The sequence below is a fragment of the Oncorhynchus gorbuscha genome, linkage group LG03 (assembly GCF_021184085.1).
Source record: "Oncorhynchus gorbuscha isolate QuinsamMale2020 ecotype Even-year linkage group LG03, OgorEven_v1.0, whole genome shotgun sequence".
Classification (NCBI taxonomy): domain Eukaryota; kingdom Metazoa; phylum Chordata; class Actinopteri; order Salmoniformes; family Salmonidae; genus Oncorhynchus; species Oncorhynchus gorbuscha.
Genome location: NC_060175.1, coordinates 108,942,539 through 108,969,340, shown reverse-complemented (window position 1 = coordinate 108,969,340; position 26,802 = coordinate 108,942,539). Strand labels below are relative to the sequence as shown.

At 43.9% G+C, this 26,802-nt stretch overlaps 1 protein-coding gene across 1 annotated transcript in view; it reads left to right on the top strand.

Annotated features, from left to right (window-relative positions):
* lad1 (ladinin) overlaps positions 1–26,802 on the top strand; it is a 126,738-nt gene that overhangs the window by 29,224 nt on the left and 70,712 nt on the right. The window contains exon 8 of the mRNA XM_046344851.1: positions 16,517–16,562. Coding sequence (XP_046200807.1) covers positions 16,517–16,562 — 46 coding nt within the window. The remainder of the gene's footprint in view (positions 1–16,516; positions 16,563–26,802) is intronic.

Below are 26,802 nucleotides of genomic sequence, written 5' to 3'. Positions count from 1 at the left end.
ATAAGGATGTTAAGCTTGAAAGGGCTGGTAACTGTGACAGCATGGAATTCAAAGGAGGCGATAGACAGATGGGTAAGGGGAGAAAGAGAGAATGACCACTTGGGAGAGATGAGGATCCCGGTGCCACCACCCCGCTGACCAGAAGCTCTCGGGGTGTGCGAGAACACGTGGGAGGATGAAGAGAGAGCAGTAGGAGTGGCAGTGTTATCTGTGGTGATCCATGTTTCCGTCAGTGCCAAGAAGTCGAGGGACTGGAGGGAGGCATAGGCTGAGATGAACTCTGCCTTGTTGGCCGCAGATCGGCAGTTCCAGAGGCTACCGGAGACCTGGAACTCCACGTGGGTCGTGCGCGCTGTGACCACCAGATTAGGGTGGCCACGGCCACGCGGTGTGGAGCGTTTGTATGGTCTGTGCAGAGAGGAGAGAACAGGGATAGACAGACACATAGTTGACAGGCTACAGAAGAGGCTACGCTAATGCAAAGGAGATTGGAATGACAAGTGGACTACACGTCTCGAATGTTCAGAAAGTTAAGCTTACGTAGCAAGAATCTTATTGACTAAAATGATTAAAATGATACAGTACTGCTGAAGTAGGCTAGCTGGCAGTGGCTGTGTTGTTGACTTTGTAGGCTAGCTGGCAGTGGCTGCGTTGTTGACACTACACTAATCAAGTCGTTCCGTTGAGTGTAATAGTTTCTACAGTGCTGCTATTCGGGGGCTAGCTGGCTAGCTAGCAGTGTTGATTACGTTACGTTACGTTAAAAGAACGACAATAGCTGGCAAATGTGATACTACCTGTGGAGCGAAGCGGAATGCGACCGGGTTGTTGAGTTCTATTCGGAAGACGTTGGCTAGCTGTTGGCTAGCTAGCAGTGTCTCCTACGTTAAGGACGACAAATAGCTGGCTAGCTAACCTCGGTAAATTAAGATAATCACTCTAAGACTACACACTCTAAACTACACAATTATCTTGAATACGAAGACAGCAAAGACAACTATGTAGCTAGCTAACACTACACTAATCAAGTCGTTCAGTTGAGTGTAATAGTTTCTACAGTGCTGCTATTCGGTGGACGTTTGCTAGCTGGCTAGCTGCTGGGCAAATAGCAGTGAAGACTACGTTAGGACGACGAAATATGATAATTACGCAATTATCTTTGATACAAAGACGGCTATGTAGCTAGCTAAGAAGAAATTGCTAAGATTAGACAAATCAAACCATTGTACTATAATGAAATGTAATTAAATGTAATGAAAAAGTTATACTACCTGCGGAGCGAAGTGCGGATGCGACCGCTCGCTCCAACCCGGATCTCCATATTTCTCTCCTTTCGCCTGGTGTCGGTCTCTCCCCATTCTTCTCTCCTTTCGCTTGGTGTCGGTCTCTCCCCATTCTTCTCTCCTTTCGCCTGGTGTCGGTCTCTCCCCATTCTTCTCTCCTTTCGCCTGGTGTCGGTCTCTCCCCATTCTTCTCTCCTTTCGCCTGGTGTCGGTCTCTCCCCATTCTTCTCTCCTTTCGCCTGGTGTCGGTCTCTCCCCATTCTTCTCTCCTTTCGCCTGGTGTCGGTCTCTCCCCATTCTTCTCTCCTTTCGCTTGGTGTCGGTCTCTCCCCATTCTTCTCTCCTTTCGCTTGGTGTCGGTCTCTCCCCATTCTTCTCTCCTTTCGCCTGTTGTCGGTCTCTCCCCATTCTTCTCTCCTTTCGCCTGGTGTCGGTCTCTCCCCATTCTTCTCTCCTTTCGCTTGGTGTCGGTCTCTCCCCATTCTTCTCTCCTTTCGCCTGGTGTCGGTCTCTCCCCATTCTTCTCTCCTTTCGCCTGGTGTCGGTCTCTCCCCATTCTTCGCTCCTTTCGCCTGGTGTCGGTCTCTCCCCATTCTTCTCTCCTTTCGCCTGGTGTCGGTCTCTCCCCATTCTTCTCTCCTTTCGCCTGGTGTCGGTCTCTCCCCATTCTTCTCTCCTTTCGCCTGGTGTCGGTCTCTCCCCATTCTTCTCTCCTTTCGCCTGGTGTCGGTCTCTCCCCATTCTTCTCTCCTTTCGCCTGGTGTCGGTCTCTCCCCATTCTTCTCTCCTTTCGCCTGGTGTCGGTCTCTCCCCATTCTTCTCTCCTTTCGCCTGGTGTCGGTCTCTCCCCATTCTCTCTTGCGTTGTGCCACCGTGCTCCTTTTATTTGGCCTCCACAGCTGGTTGGCACTTTATTCTCATTACCTCCACTTAGAGCTGTCTATGTCGGGGTCCCCAGGCTCCCGTATTCCCAGCAGAGGCAGCCAACATCGCCTCACGTACCTCCCCTCTATTACTATCCCCCGAGTTAGACCTGGGATACCACAATATATATATTCAATATATATATTCAGAGCTATATCCCTGTAATGCTTAGAGAAGGTCTCATGTCAAGTGTTATTGAAGTGTTGTAGTTGCAGGTTCACCTGCCTCATCTAAAGTGCTGACAGTCACCAAGTGCTGACAGTCAGTTTCTAAATAATATGTGTAAAATTCTTGATAGTGTGTGTGTGGTGTAAACAGAGAGGTCTACTTTCTTGGGGACCTGAATATTGACAGGTTTTTATTGTCTGTCCACTCAACAGGAAACTTCTCACTATAACCAGTGCCTGTAGTCTGGTTCAGGTTATTAACTTCTTATGGCTGCAGGGGCAGTATTGAGTAGCTTGGATGAAAGGTGCCCAGAGTAAACGGCCTGCTCCTCAGCTCCTCAGTCTCAGTTGCTAATATATGCATATTATTATTAGTATTGGATAGTAAACACTCTGAAGTTCCTAAAACTGTTTGAATGATGTCTGTGAGTATAACAGAACTCATATGGCAGGCAAAAACCTGAGAAAAAATCCAAACAGGAAGTGGGAAATCTGAGGTTAGTAGTTTTTGAACTCAGCCCCTATTGAATACACAGTGGGTATATTGGTTATGTTGCACTTCCTAAGGCTTCCACTGGATGTCAACCATCTTTAGAACGTTGTTTGATGCTTCTACTATGAAGGGGGGCTGAATGAGAGGGGAATGAGTCAGAGGTCTGCCAGCAGCCTCAAGCTCAGTCACACACATTCACATAAGAGGTAACTCTCGTTCCATTGCTTTTCTACATACAATGGAATTCTCCGGTTGGAACATTATTCAACATTTATGATAACATCCTAAAGATTGATTCTATACATAGTTTGATATGTTTCTACGACCAGTAATATAACTTTTTGGAATTTTTGTCCGACCTTTCCGCTGGAAGTTGCACGCGCGTTTGGATTTGTTTACCAAACGCCCTAACAAAAGGAGGTATATGGACATAAATGATGAACTTTATCGAACAAATCAAAAATGTATTGTGGGACGCGGATTTCTGGGAGTGCATTCTGATGAAGATCATCAAAGGTAAGTGAATATTTATAATTCTATTTCTGACTAATGTTGACTGCGCAACATGGCGGATATTTATTTTGGCTTGTTTGGGCTCTTAGCTCCGTACTCAGATATTTGCATGGTATGCATTTTCCGTAAGATTTTTTAAAATCTGACATAGCGGTTGCATTAAGGAGAAGTTTATCTAAAGTTCCATGCATAACACTTGAATTTTCATCAACATTTTTAATGAGTATTTCTGTGAATTGATGTGGACCTCTGCAAAATCACTGCATGTTTTGGGACAACTGAACATAACACACCGATGTAAAATGAGATTTTTGGATATAAATATGCACTTTATTGAACAAAACATACATATATTGTGTAACATGAAGTCTTATGAGTGTCATCTGATGAAGATCATCAAAGGTTAGTGATTAATGTTATTTCTATTTGTGCTTTTTGTGACACCTCTCTTTGGTTGGAAAACTGCTGTGTTTTTCTGTGACTTGGTGGTGACCTAACATAATAGTTTATGGAGCTTTCGCTGTAAAGCATTTTTGAAATCAGACACTGTGGCTGGATTACCGATAATTGTGTCTTTAAAATGGTGTATGTTTGAGAAATTTGATTTAGGAGATTTCTGTTGATTTGTATTTGGCGCCCTGCAATTTCATTGGCTGTTGGAGAGATGTTCCGCAAGGAACAAGGCTGCAGGGCCATATGGAGTACCAGGATGCGCTGACCAACTGGCAAATGTCTTCACTGATATTTTCAACCAGTCCCTGGGCTGTTACCAGATAAGTTAAAGAAGCAATAAAACTGGCAATAAAGCAATAAAACCTTCTTTAAACTAGTTGAGTATCTGGAGCATCAGACCAGAAACAAAGCATTTTCTTCTGAAACTCATCAATCTATTCTTGTACTGAGAAATGAAGGCAATTCCTTGTGAGAAATTGCCAAAACTGAAGATCTCGTACAATGCTGTGTAGTACTCCCTTCACAGAACAGCGCAAACTGGCTCTAACCAGAATAGAAAGAGAAGTGGGAAGCCCCGGTGCACAACTAAGCAAGAGGACAGACGCCTCACAAGTCTTCAACTGGCAGCTTCATGAAATAGTACCCGCAAAACACCAGTCTCAACGTCAACAGTGAAGCGGCGACTCTGGGATACTGGCCTTCTAGGCAGAGTTGTTTTCCGGCGCCGACAGAGATGGCAGCCTCGCTTCGCGTTCCTAGGAAACTATGCAGTTTTTTGTTTTTTTTACGTGTTACTTCTTACATTAGTACCCCAGGTCATCTTAGGTTTCATTACATACAGTCGAGAATAACTACTGAATATAAGATCAGCGTCAACTCACCATCAGTACGACCAAGAATATGTTTTTTGCGATGCGGATCCTGTGTTCTGCCTTTCAAACAGGACAACGGAATGGATCCCATGCAGCGACCCAAAAAAACAACTCCGAAAAAGAGGGAAACGTGGCGGTCTTCTGATCAGACTCCGGAGATGGGCACACTGTGCACCACTCCCTAGTATTCTTCTTGCCAATGTCCAGTCTCTTGACAACAAGGTTGATGAAATCTGAGCAAGGGTAGCATTCCAGAGGGACATCAGAGACTGTAACGTTCTTTGCTTCACGGAAACATGGCTCACTGGAGAGACGCTATCCGAGGCGGTGCAGCCAATGGGTTTCTCCACGCATCGCGCCGACAGAAACAAACATCTTTCTGGTAAGAAGAGGGGCGGGGCCGTATGCCTTATGGCTAACGAGACATGGTGTGATGAAAGAAACATACAGGAACTCAAATCCTTCTGTTCACCTGATTTAGAATTCCTCACAATCAAATGTAGACCGCATTATCTACCAAGAGAATTCTCTTCGATTATAATCACAGCCGTATATATCCCCCCCCAAGCAGACACATCGATGGCTCTGAACAAACTTTATTTAACTTTTTGCAAACTGGAAACCATTTATCCGGAGGCTGCATTCATTGTAGCTGGGGATTTTAACAAGGCTAATTTGAAAACAAGACTCCCTAATTTTTATCAGCATATCGATTGCGCAACCAGGGGTGGAAAAACCTTGGATCATTGTTACTCTAACTTCCGCGACGCATATAAGGCCCTGCCCCGCCCCCCTTTCGGAAAAGCTGAGCACAACTCCATTTTGTTGATCCCTGCCTACAGACAGAAACTAAAACAAGAGGCTCCCACGCTGAGGTCTGTCCAACGCTGGTCCGACCAAGCTGACTCCACACTCCAAGACTGCTTCCATCACGTGGACTGGAATATGTTTTGTATTGCGTCAGATAACAATATTGACGAATACGCTGATTCGGTGTGCGAGTTCATTAGAACGTGCGTTGAAGATGTCGTTCCCATAGCAACGATTAAAACATTCCCAAACCAGAAACCGTGGATTGATGGCAGCATTCGCGTGAAACTGAAAGCGCGAACCACTGCTTTTAATCAGGGCAAGGTGTCTGGTAACATGACAGAGTACAGCTATTCCCTCCGCAAGGCTATCAAACAAGCTAAGCGTCAGTACAGAGACAAAGTAGAATCTCAATTCAACGGCTCAGACACAAGAGGCATGTGGCAGGGTCTACAGTCAATCACGGACTACAAGAAAAAATCCAGCCTCTGTCACGGACCAGGATGTCTTGCTCCCAGGCAGACTAAATAACTTTTTTGCCCGCTTTGAGGACAGTACAGTGCCACTGACACGGCCTGCAACGAAAACATGCGGTCTCTCCTTCACTGCAGCCGAGGTGACATTTAAACGTGTTAACCTCTTGCTCCTACCTGGCACGCAGGCGTCCCATCTAGAGCTCTGGAAATGCAAATGCGCTACGCTAAATGCTAATAGTATTAGTTAAAACTCAAACGTTCATTAAAATACACATGCAGGGTATTGAATTAAAGCTACACTAGTTGTGAATCCAGGCAACAAGTCAGATTTCTAAAATGTTTTACGGCAAAAACATAGCACATATTTATGTCAAACCACCACCGCAGACATAGCTCATTAGCAAGTCGCTCTGGATAAGCGCGTCTGCTAAATGACTTAAATGTAATGTAAATGTATAGCCAAGTAGGAAAAAATATGCAATCAACAAACGCAGGATTAAAAAAAAAATCATTTCACTAACCTTTTGAAATCTTCATCAGATGACAGTAATATAACATGTTACACAGTACATTCCTTTTTTTCAATAATCTGCAATATATATCCATAAATCTCTGTTTACAATGACGCATCGTTCAAAAAATGCTACTAAAATGTCAGGAGAAATGAAATAGCTCCGGCAGATAACGTCAGCTAACAAGGAATACACATCATAAACTTTGACTAAATATGCATGTTTTACATGTGTATAGGAAGATACACTTCTTCTAAATGCAATCGCTGTGTTACATTTATTTTTAACGTTACAGGTTGAGTTCACTAGGCTATACTAGGAGTCAGCGCTCCAAATGTATCATTATGCCTCCTCTATCTTGGAGTTGACAGAAACCCCAAATTAACACGTAAATATTCCCTTACCTTTGCTGTTCTTCCATCAAAAGACCTGGAAGGGATTATACTTACCAAAACAGTTTAGTTTTCAAGTCTGCGTCTTTCGGTTCTCAAAATAGCCACATTTCGGTCGAAATGTAGGCAAAATTCAAGTGGATGCGCACCAAAACATTGAAAATATATATTATATGTCGAGTAAACTTGTCAAACTATGTTCATAATTAAGCTTTAACATGTTATAAAAGTGTACAGCAATTGTGAGGACGAAGCGAAACACACACGTCTTTTAATTGATCCTGAAGAAAAGAGAGAGAGCGGGAGCAGAGCGCGCATAAACGTACACTTTTTTGGCGTGACCGAGACCTTTCGGCACGCTCAACTTCTCGTGAGCGTACGATTCTCACAATGAGAAGCCCCATTGAAAGCAGGCTTCGCGCTGAACACGTACAGACTGTTCCCAGAGCGGTAGTTGTTTGGGAAGGCGTATACGATGACGTCAAAGTTGGGCCAACTTTTTCCATGACAAGAGAGACTTTGGGAGAATGCATGCCCTGAGACTTCTGCTTTACATAGAGACAAAATTTAAACGGTTTTAGAAGCTTTAGAGTGTTTTCTATTCGATAATATTTTGTATATGCATATATTAGCAACTTTTGACAAAAATTTATCCTGTTTTATATGGGTACCCAATTCCTCCAGAAGGGGCAGTAAACAGGGCTTGGCTTAACAGGTTAACCCTCCCAAGGCTGCAGGCCCAGACGGCATCCCCAGCCGCGCCCTCAGAGCATGCGCAGACCAGCTGGCCGGTGTGTTTACGGACATATTCAATCAATCCCTATACCAGTCTGCTGTTCCCACATGCTTCAAGAGGGCCACCATTGTTCCTGTTCCCAAGAAAGCTAAGGTAACTGAGCTAAACGACTCCCGCCCCGTAGCACTCACTTCCGTCATCATGAAGTGCTTTGAGAGACTAGTCAAGGACCATATCACCTCCACCCTACCTGACACCGTAGACCCACTCCAATTTGCTTACCGCCCAAATAGGTCCACAGACGATGCAATCTCAACCACACTGCATACTGCCCTAACCCATCTGGACAAGAGGAATACCTATGTGAGAATGCTGTTCATCGACTACAGCTCGGTATTCAACACCATAGTACCCTCCAAGCTCGTCATCAAGCTCGAGACCCTGGGTCTCGACCCCGCCCTGTACTGGACTTCCTGACGGGCCGCCCCCCAGGTGGTGAGGTTAGGCAACAACATCTCCTCCCCGCTGATCCTCAACACTGGGGCCCCACAAGGGTACGTTCTGAGCCCTCTCCTGTACTCCCTGTTCACCCACGACTGTGTGGCCACGCACGCCTCCAACTCAATCATCAAGTTTGCGGACGACACAACAGTGGTAGGCTTAATTACCAACAACGACGAGACGGCCTACAGGGAGGAGGTGAGGGCCCTCGGAGTGTGGTGTCAGGAAAATAACCTCACACTCAACGTCAACAAAACTAAGGAGATGATTGTGGACTTCAGGAAACAGCAGAGGGAACACCCCACTATCCACATCGATGGAACAGTAGTGGAGAGGGTAGCAAGTTTTAAGTTCCTCGGCCTACACATCACAGACAAACTGAATTGGTCCACTCACACAGACAGCATCGTGTAGAAGGCGCAGCAGTGCCTCTTCAACCTCAGGAGGCTGAAGAAATTTGGCTTGTCACCAAAAGCACTCACAAACTTCTACAGATGCACAATCGAGAGCATCCTGGCGGGCTGTATCACCACCTGGTACGGCAACTGCTCCGCCCTCAACCGTAAGGGTCTCCAGAGGGTAGTGAGGTCTGCACAACGCATCACTGGGGGCAAACTACCTGCCCTCCAGGACACCTACACCACCCGATGTTACAGGAAGGCCATAAAGATCATCAAGGACATCAACCACCCGAGCCACTGCCTGTTCACCCCGCTATCATCCAGAAGGCGAGGTCAGTACAGGTGCATCAAAGCTGGGACCGAGCGACTGAAAAACAGCTTCTATCTCAAGGCCATCAGACTGTTAAACAGCCACCACTAACATTGCTTCAATGCCATACAGCACTCCTTCCGTGGCCTCCAACTGCTCTTAAATGCGAGTAAAACCAAATGCATGCTTTTCAACTGATCGCTGCCTGCACCCGCATGTCCGACTAGCATCACCACCCTGGATGGTTCCGACCTTGAATATGTGGACATCTATAAGTACCTAGGTGTCTGGCTAGACTGCAAACTCTCCTTCCAGACCCACATCAAACATCTCCAATCGAAAATCAAATCAAGAGTCGGCTTTCTATTCCGCAACAAAGCCTCCTTCACTCACGCTGCCAAGCTTACCCTAGTTAAACTGACTATCCTACCGATCCTCGACTTCGGCGATGTCATCTACAAAATGGCTTCCAACACTCTACTCAGCAAACTGGATGCAGTCTATCACAGTGCCATCCGTTTTGTCACTAAAGCACCTTATACCACCCACCACTGCGACTTGTATGCTCTAGTCGGCTGGCCCTCACTACATATTCGTCGCCAGACCCACTGGCTCCAGGTCATCTACAAGTCCATGCTAGGTAAAGCTCCGCCTTATCTCAGTTCACTGGTCACGATGGCAACACCCATCCGTAGCACGCGCTCCAGCAGGTGTATCTCACTGATCATCCCTAAAGCCAACACATCATTTGGCCGCCTTTCGTTCCAGTACTCTGCTGCCTGTGACTGGAACGAATTGCAAAAATCGCTGAAGTTGGAGACTTTTATCTCCCTCACCAACTTCAAACATCAGCTATCCGAGCAGCTAACCGATCGCTGCAGCTGTACATAGTCTATAGGAAAATAGCCCACCCATTTTCACCTACCTCATTCCCATACTGTTTTTTATACTGTTTTTATTTATTTATTTTTCTGCTCTTTTGCACACCAATATCTCTACCTGTACATGACCTGATCATTTATCACTCCAGTGTTAATCTGCAATACTGTATTATTCGCCTACCTCCTCATGCCTTTTGCACACATTGTATATAGACTGCCCATTTTTTTTTCTACTGTGTTATTGACTTGTTAATTGTTTATTCCATGTGTAACTCTGTGTTGTCTGTTCACACTGCTATGCTTTTATCTTGGCCAGGTCGCAGTTGCAAATGAGAACTTGTTCTCAACTAGCCTACCTGGTGAAATAAAGGTGAAATAAAAAATAAATAAAATAAAATTGAGTGGCTGCTGCCAACACACTGACACTGACACTGACTCTGACTCAACTCCAGCCACTTTAATAATGGGAATTGATGGGAAATTATGTAAATATATCACTAGCCACTTTAAACAATGCTACCTTATATAATGGTACTTACCCTACATTATTAATCTCATATGCATACTTATATACTGTACTCTATATCATCGACTGCATCCTTATGTAATACATGTATCACTAGCCACTTTAACTATGCCACTTTGTCTACATACTCATCTCATATGTATATACTGTACTCGATACCATCTACTGTATGCTGCTCTGTACGTTCACTCATTCATATATCCTTATGTACATATTCTTTATCCCCTTACACTGTGTATAAGACAGTAGTTTTGGAATTGTTAGTTAGATTACTTGTTGGTTATTACTGCATTGTCGGAACTAGAAGGACAAGCATTTCGCTACACTCGCATTAACATCTGCTAACCATGTGTATGTGACAAATAAGATTTGATTTGATTTGAGTTCTTCTGTCCAGTGTCTGTGTTATTTTTCCCATCTTAATATTTAATATTATTTGGGCCAGTATGAGATATTGCTTTTTTTTAGCAGAGCTAGTTTGCTCTGTTCTGTGCTGTCTAGAAGGTCAGCAATCTGGAGTCGCCTCTTCATTGTTGACATTGAGACTGGTGTTTTTTCTTTAATATTGTCCATTGAAATGCTGCAAAGAAAGACCTAGTTGACCTAATGGCGCCAAAGGAGATGGCTGAAGTTTTATGATCAAGTAACCAATTGTGCTATTGTGTATGTTTTTACACGTTATTTGTAACTTATTTTGTACATAATGTTTCTGCCACTGTGTCTTATGACCGAAAAGAGCTTCTAAATATCAGGACAGCGATTACTCACCCCATACCGGAGGAATACTCTTTCTTCAACGAGTCTTAGAAGGAAGGGAATGATTTACTTCAGACACCCGACAAGGCCTTCATCCCAATCATTCGCAGCAGAAAGACGGGGACGAAGGTCCTGGTGCCTTGTAAGGATCCGTAATCTACCTTTACCATCGGTCCTATTAGCCAATGTACAATCAATCGATAATAAATAGACAAACTACGATCACTACCAACGGGACATTAAAAACTGTAATATCTTATGTCAGCTGGCGGGTGTTAAGCTTTTTCGGCAGAATAGAGCAGTGGCCTCTGGTAAGACACGGGATGGCGGTCTATGTACACTGCTCAAAAAAATAAAGGGAACACTTAAACAACACAATGTAACTCCAAGTCAATCACACTTCTGTGAAATCAAACTGTCCACTTAGGAAGCAACACTGATTGACAATAAATTTCACATGATGTTGTGCAAATGGAATAGTCAACAGGTGGAAATTATAGGCAATTAGCAAGACACCCCCAATAAAGGAGTGGTTCTGCAGGTGGTGACCACAGACCACTTCTCAGTTCCTATGCTTCCTGGCTGATGTTTTGGTCACTTTTGAATGCTGGCGGTGCTTTCACTCCAGTGGTAGCATGAGACGGAGTCTACAACCCACACAAGTGGCTCAGGTAGTGCAGCTCATCCAGGATAGCACATCAATGCGAGCTGTGGCAAGAAGGTTTGCTGTGTCTGTCAGCGTAGTGTCCAGAGCATGGAGGCACTACCAGAAGACAGGCCAGTAAATCAGGAGACGTGGAGGAGGCCGTAGGAGGGCAACAACCCAGCAGCAGGACCGCTACCTCCACCTTTGTGCAAGGAGGAGCAGGAGGGGAGCACTGCCAGAGCCCTGCAAAATGACCTCCACCATGCCACAAATGTGCATGTGTCTGCTCAAACGGTCAGAAACAGACTCCATGAGGATGGTATGAGGGCCCGAAGTCCACAGGTGGGGGTTGTGCCTACAGCCCAACACCGTGCAGGACGTTTGACATTTGCCAGAGAACACCAAGATTGGCAAATTCACCACTGGCGCCCTGTGCTCTTCACAGATGAAAGCAGGTTCCCACTGAGCACGTGACAGACGTCGCAGAGTCTGGAGACACCATGGAGAACGTTCTGCTGCCTGCACCATCCTACAGCATGACTGGTATGGCGGTGGGTCAGTCATGGTGTGGGGTGGCATTCATTTGGGGGGCCGCACAGCCCTCCATGTGCTCGCCGGATGTAGCCTGACTGCAATTAGGTACCGAGATGAGATCCTCAGACCCCTTGTGAGACCATATGCTGGTGCGGTTGGCCCTGGGTTCCTCCTAATGCAAGACAGTGCTAGACCTCATGTGGCTGGAGTGTGTCAGCAGTTCCTGCAAGAGGAAGGCATTGATGCTATGGACTGGCCCGCCCGTTCCACAGACCTGAATCCAATTGAGCACATCTGGGACATCATGTCTCACTCCATCCACCAGCGCCACGTTGCGGCGCTGGTGGATGGCGGATGCTTTAGTCCAGGTCTGGGAGGAGATCCCTCAGGAGACCATCCGCCACCTCATCAGGAGCATGCCCAGGCGTTGTAGGGAGGTCATACAGGCACGTGGAGGCCACACACCACTGAGCCTCATTTTGACTTGTTTTAAGGACATTATATCAAAGTTGGATCAGCCTGTAGTGTGACTTCCATGGGTTGATAAATTTGATTTGCATTGATAATTTTTGTGTGATTTTGTTGTCAGCACATTCAATTATGTAAAGAAAAAAGTATTTAATAAGAATATTTCATTCATTCAGATCTAGGATGTGTTATTTTAGTGTTCCATTTATTTTTTTGAGCAGTGTATATTTGTAAACAACAGCTGGTGCATGAAATCTAAGGAAGTCTTGAGTTTTTGCTCACCTGAGGTTGAGTATCTCTTGATAAGCTGTAGACCACAATATTTACCGAGAGTTTTCATCTGTATTTTTCGTAGTTGTCTATATACCACCACAAACCGATGCTGGCACTAAGACCGCACTCAATGAGCTGTATACGGCCATAAGCAAACAGGAAATCGCTCATCCAGAGGCAGCACTCCTAGTGGAGTTGAACTTGTTTGGGATAGGGGGCATTATTTTGATGTCCGGATGAAAAGCGTGCACTGTGATGCAGTGCCTTAGACCGCTGCACCACTTGGGAGCCCAGAGGCGCGGCGCTCGTTGTGGCCTGGGACTTTAATGTAGGGAAACTCGTTATTACCTAATTTCTACTAGCATGTTCAATGTGCAACCAGATGGAAAACAATTCTAGACCACTTTTATTCAACATACAGAGATGCGTACAAATCTCTCCATCGCCCTCCATTTGGCAAATCTGACTAATTATATCTTTGCAGTTTTGGAAACGTCAGAGTGTTTTCTTTCCAAAGCTGCCAATTATATGCATAGTCGAGCATCTTTTCGTGACAAAATATTGCTCTTAAAACGGGCAGGTTTTTTAATCCAATACTGACATAGCGCCCCCCATAGGTTGAAGAGGTTAACTACATGTAAATATTAGCTCAATGACTTCGACTAACCAGTGCCCCCGCACATTGACTCTGTACCGGTACCCCCTCTATATACAGTTGAAGTCAGAAGTTTACATGCACTTTAACCAAATACATTTAAACTCAGTTTTTCACAATTCCTGACATTTAATCCAAGTAAAAATCCCCTGTTTTAGGTCAGTTAGGATCACCACTTTATTTTAAGAATGTGAAATGTCAGAATAATAATAATAAGTACTTAACACTTTTTTTCCTTAAAACTTCTCAACTTTGTTGGTTAAGGGCTTGTGACAATGTGACAAATAAATTTGTATTTTATTCAGTTGAACTGCAGCTGGCCTAAAACAGAGCAGCACGTCTTACTCTTCATTGTTACTGGTCTTTTCACAGTCCCCAAATCCCAAAACCAGAACATATTCAAAAAAGTGTACAGTATTATATAGAGCCATTATTACATGAAACTTTCTTCCATCTCATATTGCTCAAATGAACATGAAACCTGGTTTTAAAAAACAGATTAAACAACACCTCACGGCAAAATGCTTCTCACCTATTTGACCTAGATACGGTAGTTGGTGTGTATTGATATGTAGTCTATGTGTGTTGTTTTTACGTTGATGTAATTCTGTCCTTGAGCTGTTCTTGTCTATTAGTGTTCTATATTATGTCATGTTCCATGTTATGGATGACCAGATCAGGTCTTGATAATATGTGCTGATACAGGTTCAGGAGTAATGCTGGAAAAGGTACTTTCTTACGATGAAACTGCAATGATGAGATAGATGTTCTTCTTTGTTTTTATGTTTTATAATCTCTCTGTGTTGGATCTTACCTAGCCATCTTGTCTCAAGAGGACCACAATGGAAATAAGTCCCAGACTTTGTGTGTTATCCTCAATGATTGTACTCATGTGCATGTGTCTTTTTCAAGTTCTATGTGTGCTTGTTTTTAAAATGGTCGAATTAATAAACCAAACCAGATATTGATGAAAAACAGGCCCTACTCTGCGCTAAACCAATGTATAATCTCTGGTTCTGGTCGGGTAGCAGAGCTCTAACATACTGACTGTGATCCTTGCTACATCATGGCTGTTATGTTTTATTCTGGTCGGGTAGCAGAGCTCTAACATACTGACTGTGATCCTTGCTATATCATGGCTGTTATGTTTTATTCTGGTCAGGAAGCAGAGCTCTAACATACTGACTGTGATCCTTGCTACATCATGGCTGTTATGTTTTATTCTGGTCGGGTAGCAGAGCTCTAACATACTGACTGTGATCCTTGCTACATCATGGCTGTTATGTTTTATTCTGGTCGGGTAGCAGAGCTCTAACATACTGACTGTGATCCTTGCTACATCATGGCTGTTATGTTTTATTCTGGTTGGGTAGCAGAGCTCTAACATACTGACTGTGATCCTTGCTACATCATGGCTGTTATGTTTTATTCTGGTCGGGTAGCACAGCTCTAACATACTGACTGTGATCCTTGCTACATCATGGCTGTTATGTTTTATTCTGGTCGGGTAGCAGAGCTCTAACATACTGACTGTGATCCTTGCTACATCATGGCTGTTATGTTTTATTCTGGTCGGGTAGCAGAGCTCTAACATACTGACTGTGATCCTTGCTACATCATGGCTGTTATGTTTTATTCTGGTCGGGTAGCAGAGCTCTAACATACTGACTGTGATCCTTGCTACATCATGGCTGTTATGTTTTATTCTGGTCGGGTAGCAGAGCTCTAACATACTGACTGTGATCCTTGCTACATCATGGCTGTTATGTTTTATTCTGGTCGGGTAGCAGAGCTCTAACATACTGACTGTGATCCTTGCTACATCATGGCTGTTATGTTTTATTCTGGTTGGTGATCCTTGCTACATCATGGCTGTTATGTTTTATTCTGGTCGGGTAGCAGAGCTAGCAGAGCTCTAACATACTGACTGTGATCCTTGCTACATCATGGCTGTTATGTTTTATTCTGGTCGGGTAGCAGAGCTCTAACATACTGACTGTGATCCTTGCTACATCATGGCTGTTATGTTTTATTCTGGTCGGGTAGCAGAGCTCTAACATACTGACTGTGATCCTTGCTACATCATGGCTGTTATGTTTTATTCTGGTCGGGTAGCAGAGCTCTAACATACTGACTGTGATCCTTGCTACATCATGGCTGTTATGTTTTATGATCAATTATCTTTTGTTTTATCCAACTTTGTCTTTCAATCTCTCTCTCCTCTCTATCTCTCTCCCTCTCCTTTCAATCTCTTTCTCCTCTCTATCTCTCTCCTTTCAATCTCTCTCTCCTCTCTCTCTCTCCCTCTCCTTTCAATCTCTCTCTCCTCTCTATCTCTCTCCTTTCAATCTCTCTCTCCTCTCTATCTCTCTCCTTTCAATCTCTCTCCTCTCTATCTCTCTCCTTTCAATCTCTCTCCTCTCTATCTCTCTCCTTTCAATCTCTCTCTCCTCTCTATCTCTCTCCCTCTCCTTTCAATCTCTCTCTCCTCTCTATCTCTCTCCTCTCCATCTCTCCTCTCAATCTCTATCTCTCTCCTCTCTATCTCTCTCCCTCTCCTTTCAATCTCTCTATCTCTTTCCACTCAATCTCTCTCTATCACTCTCCTCTCAATCTCTCTCTCTCTCTCCACTCAATCTCTCTCTATCACTCTCCTCTCAATCTCTCTCTCTCTCTCCACTCAATCTCTCTCTATCACTCTCCTCACAATCTCTCTCCTCTTAATCTCTCCTCTATCCTTTCAATCTCTCTATCTCCATCTCTCTCCTCTCCATCTCTCCTCTCCATCTCTCTCCTCTCAATATCTCCTCTCAATCTCTATCTCTCTCCTCTCTCTTCTCTCAATCACTCTCCTATCTCTCTATCTCTCACCTCTCTATCCTCTCAATCTCTCTCTCACCTCTCAATCTCTCTCTGTGTCTCTCTCTCTCTCAGTGCCAGCGTCCGGATGGCCTCCAAGACATTTGAACCCAGTAGATCGGTGAGTTAAAGTTTGGGTTAAAGGTCAGGGGTTTATGATATAAAAATTATGATTTTTCTATTGCTTTGGTTTATGTGGTGTTTTTTAAAAACTATTCGTACAAAACACCTACCTGGTAACACCTGAAATGTCTCATTGTGAACTAATTTTGTTTGAATTTAAAAATATATATATTTAACCTTTATTTAACTAGGCAAAACATGCCTAGTTTTTTGTTGCCTTGAAAACATATTTCACCACATAACCATTAATCCAAAATATACATTTACTGTGAAATACCATTAGACATTGATTTAATAATAATAATAATAATAATAATATTATTATTTAATCACCAAAACATCATAATAATCTTCTCAATTTAGTTATTTTAACAACCAGTTAATCCAATAGCAAAATAATCTAACATTTCAAAATTGTCCTTTGAATATAAAATTGTACAGCACTGCAAATTACAGAATATATTAAAATATATGCAACTTGTATGTTTTATATCGTACAATTTCATCCAGAAAGCTTTTGGACATCAGAGCGATGTTGAGGGAATCCTATTTACTCAGAAAAATAGACTCATATGATTGGTAAGACATACAAAAGCTTGCAGAAAGCCTATCCAACTGATAATCTCCTAGAAAAAAATATGAAGTACTGGAATCAAGACTTAAAAATAACTGATATAGGCACAAGATGGAGGGAGTTTTGGAACATAACTAATGAAATTACAGTTATTAAAACTGTAGGATTAATCCAGTATAAACGAATTATACAAGAGACAAAATTCACAAATTTGACAGCACAGCAGAAGAGTCATGTCTTAAGTGTAAATAAAAAAAGGACTCAACAGTTCATGGCTTCTGGGAGTCCAAAAGTATGACTTTGTCTGTCAGAAGTTATAGAATGTAAATGTACTTTTAATCCGTGCGGTGAGATACCCAATGGGGTGGACTAGGGCTGTTACAGTGACCCGTTACTGCCAGTCATGATGGCAGTCAAATCCCATGTGACTGTTTAGTCACTATAATTAGGCTTCTCCAAGCTCTGATGCTACCAAACCTGCTTACTGCCTGGTCCTCAGCACTCTGTTGTTCCACTGAGATGCCTTAGACCACTGTGCCACTCGGGAGGATGAGCAGATATTGTTTTTCTACCCTTACTACCTGGGGGCATCAGGAAGTCCAGGAACCAGTTGCAGAGGGAGGTGTTTAGTCCCAGGGTCCTTAGCTTAGTGATGAGCTTTGAGGGCACTATGGTGTTGAACGCTGAGCAGTAGTCAATGAACAGCATTCTCACATAGGTGTTACATTTACATTTACATTTAAGTCATTTAGCAGACGCTCTTATCCAGAGCGACTTACAAATTGGTGCATTCACCTTATGACATCCAGTGGAACAGTCACTTTACAATAGTGCATCTAAATCTTAAGGGGGGGGGGGGGGGGGGTGAGAGGGAATACTTATCCTATCCTAGGTATTCCTTAAAGAGGTGGGGTTTCAGGTGTCTCCGGAAGGTGGTGATTGACTCCGCTGTCCTGGCGTCGTGAGGGAGTTTGTTCCACCATTGGGGGGGCCAGAGCAGCGAACAGTTTTGACTGGGCTGAGCGGGAGCTGTACTTCCTCAGTGGTAGGGAGGCGAGCAGGCCAGAGGTGGATGAACGCAGTGCCCTTGGAGTTGTCAACCGTGATGGCGAGATCATGGAACGGGCAGTCCTTCCCCGGGAGGAAGAGCAGCTCCGTCTTGCCGAGGTTCAGCTTGAGGTGGTGATCCGTCATCCACACTGATATGTCTGCCAGACATGCAGAGATGCGATTCGCCACCTGGTCATCAGAAGGGGGAAAGGAGAAGATTAATTGTGTGTCGTCTGCATAGCAATGATAGGAGAGACCATGTGAGGTTATGACAGAGCCAAGTGACTTGGTGTATAGCGAGAATAGGAGAGGGCCTAGAACAGAGCCCTGGGGGACACCAGTGGTGAGAGCGCGTGGTGAGGAGACAGATTCTCGCCATGCCACCTGGTAGGAGCGACCTGTCAGGTAGGACGCAATCCAAGCGTGGGCCGCGCCGGAGATGCCCAACTCGGAGAGGGTGGAGAGGAGGATCTGATGGTTCACAGTATCGAAGGCAGCCGATAGATCTAGAAGGATGAGAGCAGAGGAGAGAGAGTTAGCTTTAGCAGTGCGGAGCGCCTCCGTGATACAGAGGAGAGCAGTCTCAGTTGAATGACTAGTCTTGAAACCTGACTGATTTGGATCAAGAAGGTCATTCAGAGAGAGATAGCGGGAGAGCTGGCCAAGGACGGCACGTTCAAGAGTTTTGGAGAGAAAAGAAAGAAGGGATACTGGTCTGTAATTGTTGACATCGGAGGGATCGAGTGTAGGTTTTTTCAGAAGGGGTGCAACTCTCGCTCTCTTGAAGACGGAAGGGACGTAGCCAGCGGTCAGGGATGAGTTGATGAGCGAGGTGAGGTAAGGGAGAAGGTCTCCGGAAATGGTCTGGAGAAGAGGGGAGGGGATAGGGTCAAGCGGGCAGGTTGTTGGGCGGCCGGCCGTCACAAGACGCAAGATTTCATCTGGAGAGAGAGGGGAGAAAGAGGTCAGAGCACAGGGTAGGGCAGTGTGAGCAGAACCAGCGGTGTCGTTTGACTTAGCAAACGAGGATCGGATGTCGTCGACCTTCTTTTCAAAATGGTTGACGAAGTCGTCTGCAGAGAGGGAGGAGGGGGGGGGATTCAGGAGGGAGGAGAAGGTGGCAAAGAGCTTCCTAGGGTTAGAGGCAGATGCTTGGAATTTAGCGTGGTAGAAAGTGGCTTTAGCAGCAGAGACAGAGGAGGAAAATGTAGAGAGGAGGGAGTGAAAGGATGCCAGGTCCGCAGGGAGGCGAGTTTTCCTCCATTTACGCTCGGCTGCCCGGAGCCCTGTTCTGTGAGCTCGCAATGAGTCATCGAGCCACGGAGCGGGAGGGGAGGACCGAGCCAGCCTGGAGGATAGGGGACATAGAGAGTCAAAGGATGCAGAGAGGGTGGAGAGGAGGGTTGAGGAGGCAGAATCAGGAGATAGGTTGGAGAAGGTTTGAGCGGAGGGAAGAGATGATAGGATGGAAGAGGAGAGAGTAGCGGGGGAGAGAGAGCGAAGGTTGGGACGGCGCGATACCATCCGAGTAGGGGCAGTGTGGGAGGTGTTGGATGAGAGTGAGAGGGAAAAGGATACAAGGTAGTGGTCGGAGACTTGGAGGGGAGTTGCAATGAGGTTAGTGGAAGAACAGCATCTAGTAAAGATGAGGTCGAGCGTATTGCCTGCCTTGTGAGTAGGGGGAAGGTGAGAGGGTGAGGTCAAAAGAGGAGAGGAGTGGAAAGAAGGAGGCAGAGAGGAATGAGTCAAAGGTAGACGTGGGGAGGTTAAAGTCGCCCAGAACTGTGAGAGGTGAGCCGTCCTCAGGAAAGGAGCTTATCAAGGCATCAAGCTCATTGATGAACTCTCCGAGGGAACCTGGAGGGCGATAAATGATAAGGATGTTAAGCTTGAAAGGGCTGGTAACTGTGACAGCATGGAATTCAAAGGAGGCGATAGACAGATGGGTAAGGGGAGAAAGAGAGAATGACCACTTGGGAGAGATGAGGATCCCGGTGCCACCACCCCGCTGACCAGAAGCTCTCGGGGTGTGCGAGAACACGTGGGCGGACGAAGAGAGAGCAGTAGGAGTAGCAGTGTTGTCTGTGGTGATCCATGTTTCCGTTAGTGCCAAGAAGTCGAGGGACTGGAGGGAGGCATAGGCTGAGATGAACTCTGCCTTGTTGGCCGCAGATCGGCAGTTCCAGAGGCTACCGGAGACCTGGAACTCCACGTGGGTCGTGCGCGCTGTGACCACCAGATTAGGGTGGCCACGGCCACGCGGTGTGGAGCGTTTGTATGGTCTGTGCAGAGAGGAGAGAACAGGGATAGACAGACACATAGTTGACAGGCTACAGAAGAGGCTACGCTAATGCAAAGGAGATTGGAATGACAAGTGGACTACACGTCTCGACTGTTCAGAAAGTTAAGCTACGTAGCAAGAATCTTATTGACTAAAATGATTAAAATGATACAGTACTGCTGAAGTAGGCTAGCTGGCAGTGGGTGCGTTGTTGACACTACACTAATCAAGTCGTTCCGTTGAGTGTAATAGTTTCTGCAGTGCTGCTATTCGGGGGCTAGCTGGCTAGCTAGTAGTGTTGTTTACGTTACGTTGCGTTAAAAGAACGACAATAGCTGGCTAGCTAACCTAGAAAATCGCTCTAGACTACACAATTATCTTTGATACAAAGACGGCTATGTAGCTAGCTATGTAGCTAGCTACGATCAAACAAATCAAACCATTGTACTGTAATGAAATGAAATGAAAATGTGATACTACCTGTGAATGCGACCGGGTTGTTGAGTTCTATTCAGTAGACGTTGGCTAGCGTTAGCTAGCTGTTAGCTAGCGTTAGCTAGCTGTTGGCTAGCTAGCAGAGTCTCCTACGTTAAGGACGACAAATAGCTGGCTAGCTAACCTCGGTAAATTAAGATAATCACTCTAAGACTACACACACTAAACCTAAACAACACAATTATCTTGGAACGAAAATACGAAGACAGCAAAGACAGCTATGTAGCTAGCTAACACTACACTAATCAAGTCGTTCAGTTGAGTGTAATAGTTTTCCAGTGCAGCTAATCAGTGGACGTTAGCTAGCTGGCTAGTGAAGACTACGTTAGGACGGCGAAATACGATAATTACGCAATTATCTTTGATACAAAGACGGCTATGTAGCTAGCTGAGAAGAAATTGCTAAGATTAGACAAATCAAACCGTTGTGCTATAATGAAATATAATGAAATGTAATGAAAAAGTTATACTACCTGCGGGAGCGAAGTGCGATGTTCCTTTTGTCCAGGTGTGAAAGGGCAGTGTGGAGTGTGTCACGAACCGGCTCAAAGCACGTAACAAAGGGAGACAACGTGGAGATAAGGAGTAGCAAAATATATATTTATTAACTAAAGCAACTAAGTATAATATACAATGGTGTGTGTAATCAGTGGTGTAAGTGAGTGTTTTGCATGCATGAATGTGATAATGCAGGGTGATGAAAGGTGCCAAAGCAAACAAACAAAAGGCCACCAAGAACCACAACAGAATCTACAAAAGGTGTCTGCATGGAGAGAGTCTCCTCCATGAATGTGGAAGAGGTCTATTTATCCTGGGAGACACCTGGCCCAGGTGTTTCCCATGTAGCTGACGACCCTCTCAACTCCGCCCACCGGCATCCTAATAAGGAAACAAGAACAAAGACAGAATACGACAGACAGAGTGGGAGGGTCGTCACAAGTGTGATTGAGATTGCGTCATCTGTGGATCTGTTGGGGTGGTATGCAAATTAGAGTGGGTCTATGGTGTCCGGGAGGATGCTGTTGATGTGAGCCATGACCAGCCTTTCAAAGCACTTCATGGCTACCGATATAAGTGCTAGTCATTTAAGATGGTTACCTTCGCTTTCTTGGGCACATGGACTATGGTGGTCTGCTTGAAACATGTTGGTATTACAGACTTACAGACTTACAGAGCTTGAAAATGTCAGTGAAGACACTTGCCAGTTGGTCAATGCTCTGAGTACACGTCCCGGTAATCTGTCTGGCCCCGCTCAGTTTTCTCACGCAATTGCATAGCATATTTGCACATTCATCTTCTGCACGTCTACCATTCCAGTATTTAATTGCTATATTGTAATTACTTCAGCACAATGGCCTATTTATAGCCTTACCTCTCTTATCTTACCTCATTTGCACTCACTGTATATATACTTTTTCTACTGTATTATTGACTGTGTTTGTTTATTCCATGTGTAACTCTGTGTTGTTGTTTGTGTCACACTGCTTTGCTTTATCTTGGCCAGGTCACAGTTGTCAATGAGAACTTGTTCTCAACTGGCCTAGCTGGTTAAATAAAGGTTACATTTAAAAAATGTATATACTGGGGCCCCTCAGGGATGAAGCTTAGTCCCTGTACTCTTACTATACTCTTACTGTACTCTTACTATACTCTTACTATACTCTTACTGTACTCTTACTGTACTCTCACTATACTCTTACTGTACTGTCACTATACTCTTACTGTACTCTTACTGTACTCTTACTATACTCTTACTGTACTCTTACTATACTCTTACTGTACTCTTACTTCCTGTACTCCCTTTTTTATATATATTTTATTTATTTAACCAGATAGTTTAGTTGAGAACCTGTACTCCCTTTTTTATATATATTTTATTTATTTAACCAGATAGTTTAGTTGAGAACACCTTTATTTAACCAGGTAGGCTAGTTGAGAACACCTTTATTTAACCAGGTAGGCTAGTTGAGAACACCTTTATTTAACCAGGTAGGCTAGTTGAGAACACCTTTATTTAACCAGGTAGGCTAGTTGAGAACACCTTTATTTAACCAGGTAGGCTAGTTGAGAACACCTTTATTTAACCAGGTAGGCTAGTTGAGAACACCTTTATTTAACCAGGTAGGCTAGTTGAGAACACCTTTCTTTAACCAGGTAGGCTAGTTGAGAACACCTTTATTTAACCAGGTAGGCTAGTTGAGAACACCTTTATTTAACCAGGTAGGCTAGTTGAGAACACCTTTATTTAACCAGGTAGGCTAGTTGAGAACACCTTTATTTAACCAGGTAGGCTAGTTGAGAACACCTTTATTTAACCAGGTAGGCTAGTTGAGAACACCTTTATTTAACCAGGTAGGCTAGTTGAGAACACCTTTATTTAACCAGGTTTGAGAACACATTTAACCAGGTAGGCTAGTTGAGAACACCTTTATTTAACCAGGTAGGCTAGTTGAGAACACCTTTATTTAACCAGGTAGGCTAGTTGAGAACACCTTTATTTAACCAGGTAGTTGAGAACACCTTTATTTAACCAGGTAGGCTAGAAACACCTTTATTTAACCAGGTAGGCTAGTTGAGAACACCTTTATTTAACCAGGTAGGCTAGTTGAGAACACCTTTATTTAACCAGGTAGGCTAGTTGAGAACACCTTTATTTAACCAGGTGGCCAGTTGAGAACACCTTTATTTAACCAGGTTGAGGCTAGTTGACACCTTTATTTAACCAGGTAGGCTAGTTGAGAACACCTTTATTTAACCAGGTAGGCTAGTTGAGAAGTTGAGAACACCTTTATTTAACCAGGTAGGCTAGTTGAGAACACCTTTATTTAACCAGGTAGGCTAGTTGAGAACACCTTTATTTAACCAGGTAGGCTAGTTGAGAACACCTTTATTTAACCAGGTATAGGCTAGTTGAGAACACCTTTTATTTAACCAGGTAGGCTAGTTGAGAACACCTTTATTTAACCAGGTAGGCTAGTTGAGAACACCTTTATTTAACCAGGTAGGCTAGTTGAGAACACCTTTATTTAACCAGGTAGGCTAGTTGAGAACACCTTTATTTAACCAGGTGGCCAGTTGAGAACACCTTTATTTAACCAGGTAGGCTAGTTGAGAACACCTTTATTTAACCAGGTAGGCTAGTTGAGAACACCTTTATTTAACCAGGTGGCCAGTTGAGAACACCTTTATTTAACCAGGTGGCCAGTTGAGAACACCTTTATTTAACCAGGTGGCCAGTTGAGAACACCTTTATTTAACCAGGTGGCCAGTTGAGAACACCTTTATTTAACCAGGTAGGCTAGTTGAGAACACCTTTATTTAACCAGGTAGGCTAGTTGAGAACACCTTTATTTAACCAGGTTAGTTGAGAACACCTTATTTAACCAGATAGTTTAGTTGAGAACACCTTTATTTAACCAGGTAGGCTAGTTGAGAACACCTTTATTTAACCAGGTAACCAGGTAGGCTGAGAACACCTTTATTTAACCAGGTGTTGAGAACACCTTTAGTTGAGAACACCTTTATTTAACCAGGTAGGCTAGTTGAGAACACCTTTATTTAACCAGGTAGGTTGAGAACACCTTTATTTAACCAGGTAGCTAGTTGAGAACACCTTTATTTAACCAGGTGGCCAGTTGAGAACACCTTTATTTAACCAGGTAGGCTAGTTGAGAACACCTTTATTTAACCAGGTAGGCTAGTTGAGAACACCTTTATTTAACCAGGTAGGCTAGTTGAGAACACCTTTATTTAACCAGGTAGGCTAGTTGAGAACACCTTTATTTAACCAGGTGGCCAGTTGAGAACACCTTTATTTAACCAGGTAGGCTAGTTGAGAACACCTTTATTTAACCAGGTAGGCTAGTTGAGAACACCTTTATTTAACCAGGTGGCCAGTTGAGAACACCTTTATTTAACCAGGTTTATTTAACCAGGTGGCCAGTTGAGAACACCTTTATTTAACCAGGTGGCCAGTTGAGAACACCTTTATTTAACCAGGTAGGCTAGTTGAGAACACCTTTATTTAACCAGATAGGCTAGTTGAGAACACCTTTATTTAACCAGGTAGGCTAGTTGAGAACACCTTTATTTAACCAGGTAGGCTAGTTGAGAACACCTTTATTTAACCAGGTGGCCAGTTGAGAACACCTTTATTTAACCAGGTGGCCAGTTGAGAACACCTTTATTTAACCAGGTAGGCTAGTTGAGAACACCTTTATTTAACCAGCTAGGCTAGTTGAGAACACCTTTATTTAACCAGGTAGGCTAGTTGAGAACACCTTTATTTAACCAGGTAGGCTAGTTGAGAACACCTTTATTTAACCAGGTGGCCAGTTGAGAACACCTTTATTTAACCAGGTGGCCAGTTGAGAACACCTTTATTTAACCAGGTAGGCTAGTTGAGAACACCTTTATTTAACCAGGTGGCCAGTTGAGAACACCTTTATTTAACAAGGTGGCCAGTTGAGAACACCTTTATTTAACCAGGTGGCCAGTTGAGAACACCTTTATTTAACCAGCTAGGCTAGTTGAGAACACCTTTATTTAACCAGCTAGGCTAGTTGAGAACACCTTTATTTAACCAGGTAGGCTAGTTGAGAACACCTTTATTTAACCAGGTAGGCTAGTTGAGAACACCTTTATTTAACCAGATAGGCTAGTTGAGAACACCTTTATTTAACCAGGTAGGCTAGTTGAGAACACCTTTATTTAACCAGGTAGGCTAGTTGAGAACACCTTTATTTAACCAGGTAGGCTAGTTGAGAACACCTTTATTTAACCAGGTAGGCTAGTTGAGAACACCTTTATTTAACCAGGTAGGCTAGTTGAGAACACCTTTATTTAACCAGGTAGGCTAGTTGAGAACACCTTTATTTAACCAGGTAGGCTAGTTGAGAACACCTTTATTTAACCAGGTAGGCTAGTTGAGAACACCTTTATTTAACCAGGTAGTTTAGTTGAGAACACCTTTATTTAACCAGGTAGGCTAGTTGAGAACACCTTTATTTAACCAGGTAGGCTAGTTGAGAACACCTTTATTTAACCAGGTGGCCAGTTGAGAACACCTTTATTTAACCAGGTGGCCAGTTGAGAACACCTTTATTTAACCAGGTGGCCAGTTGAGAACACCTTTATTTAACCAGGTAGGCTAGTTGAGAACACCTTTATTTAACCAGGTAGGCTAGTTGAGAACACCTATATTTAACCAGATAGTTTAGTTGAGAACACCTTTATTTAACCAGGTAGGCTAGTTGAGAACACCTTTATTTAACCAGGTTTAAACACAGGTGGCCAGTTGAGAACACCTTTATTTAACCAGGTGGCCAGTTGAGAACACCTTTATTTAACCAGGTAGGCACCTTTAGTTGAGAACACCTTTATTTAACCAGGTAGGCTAGTTGAGAACACCTTTATTTAACCAGGTAGGCTAGTTGAGAACACCTTTATTTAACCAGGTAGGCTAGTTGAGAACACCTTTATTTAACCAGGTAGGCTAGTTGAGAACACCTTTATTTAACCAGGTAGGCTAGTTGAGAACACCTTTATTTAACCAGGTAGGCTAGTTGAGAACACCTTTATTTAACCAGGTGGCCAGTTGAGAACACCTTTATTTAACCAGGTAGGCTAGTTGTGAACACCTTTATTTAACCAGGTAGGCCAGTTGAGAACACCTTTATCTAAACAGGTAGGCTAGTTGAGAACACCTTTATTTAACTGGGTAGGCTAGTTGAGAACACCTTTATGTAACCAGGTAGGCCAGTTGAGAACACCTTTATTTAACCAGGTAGGCTAGTTGAGAACACCTTTATTTAACCAGGTAGGCTAGTTGAGAACACC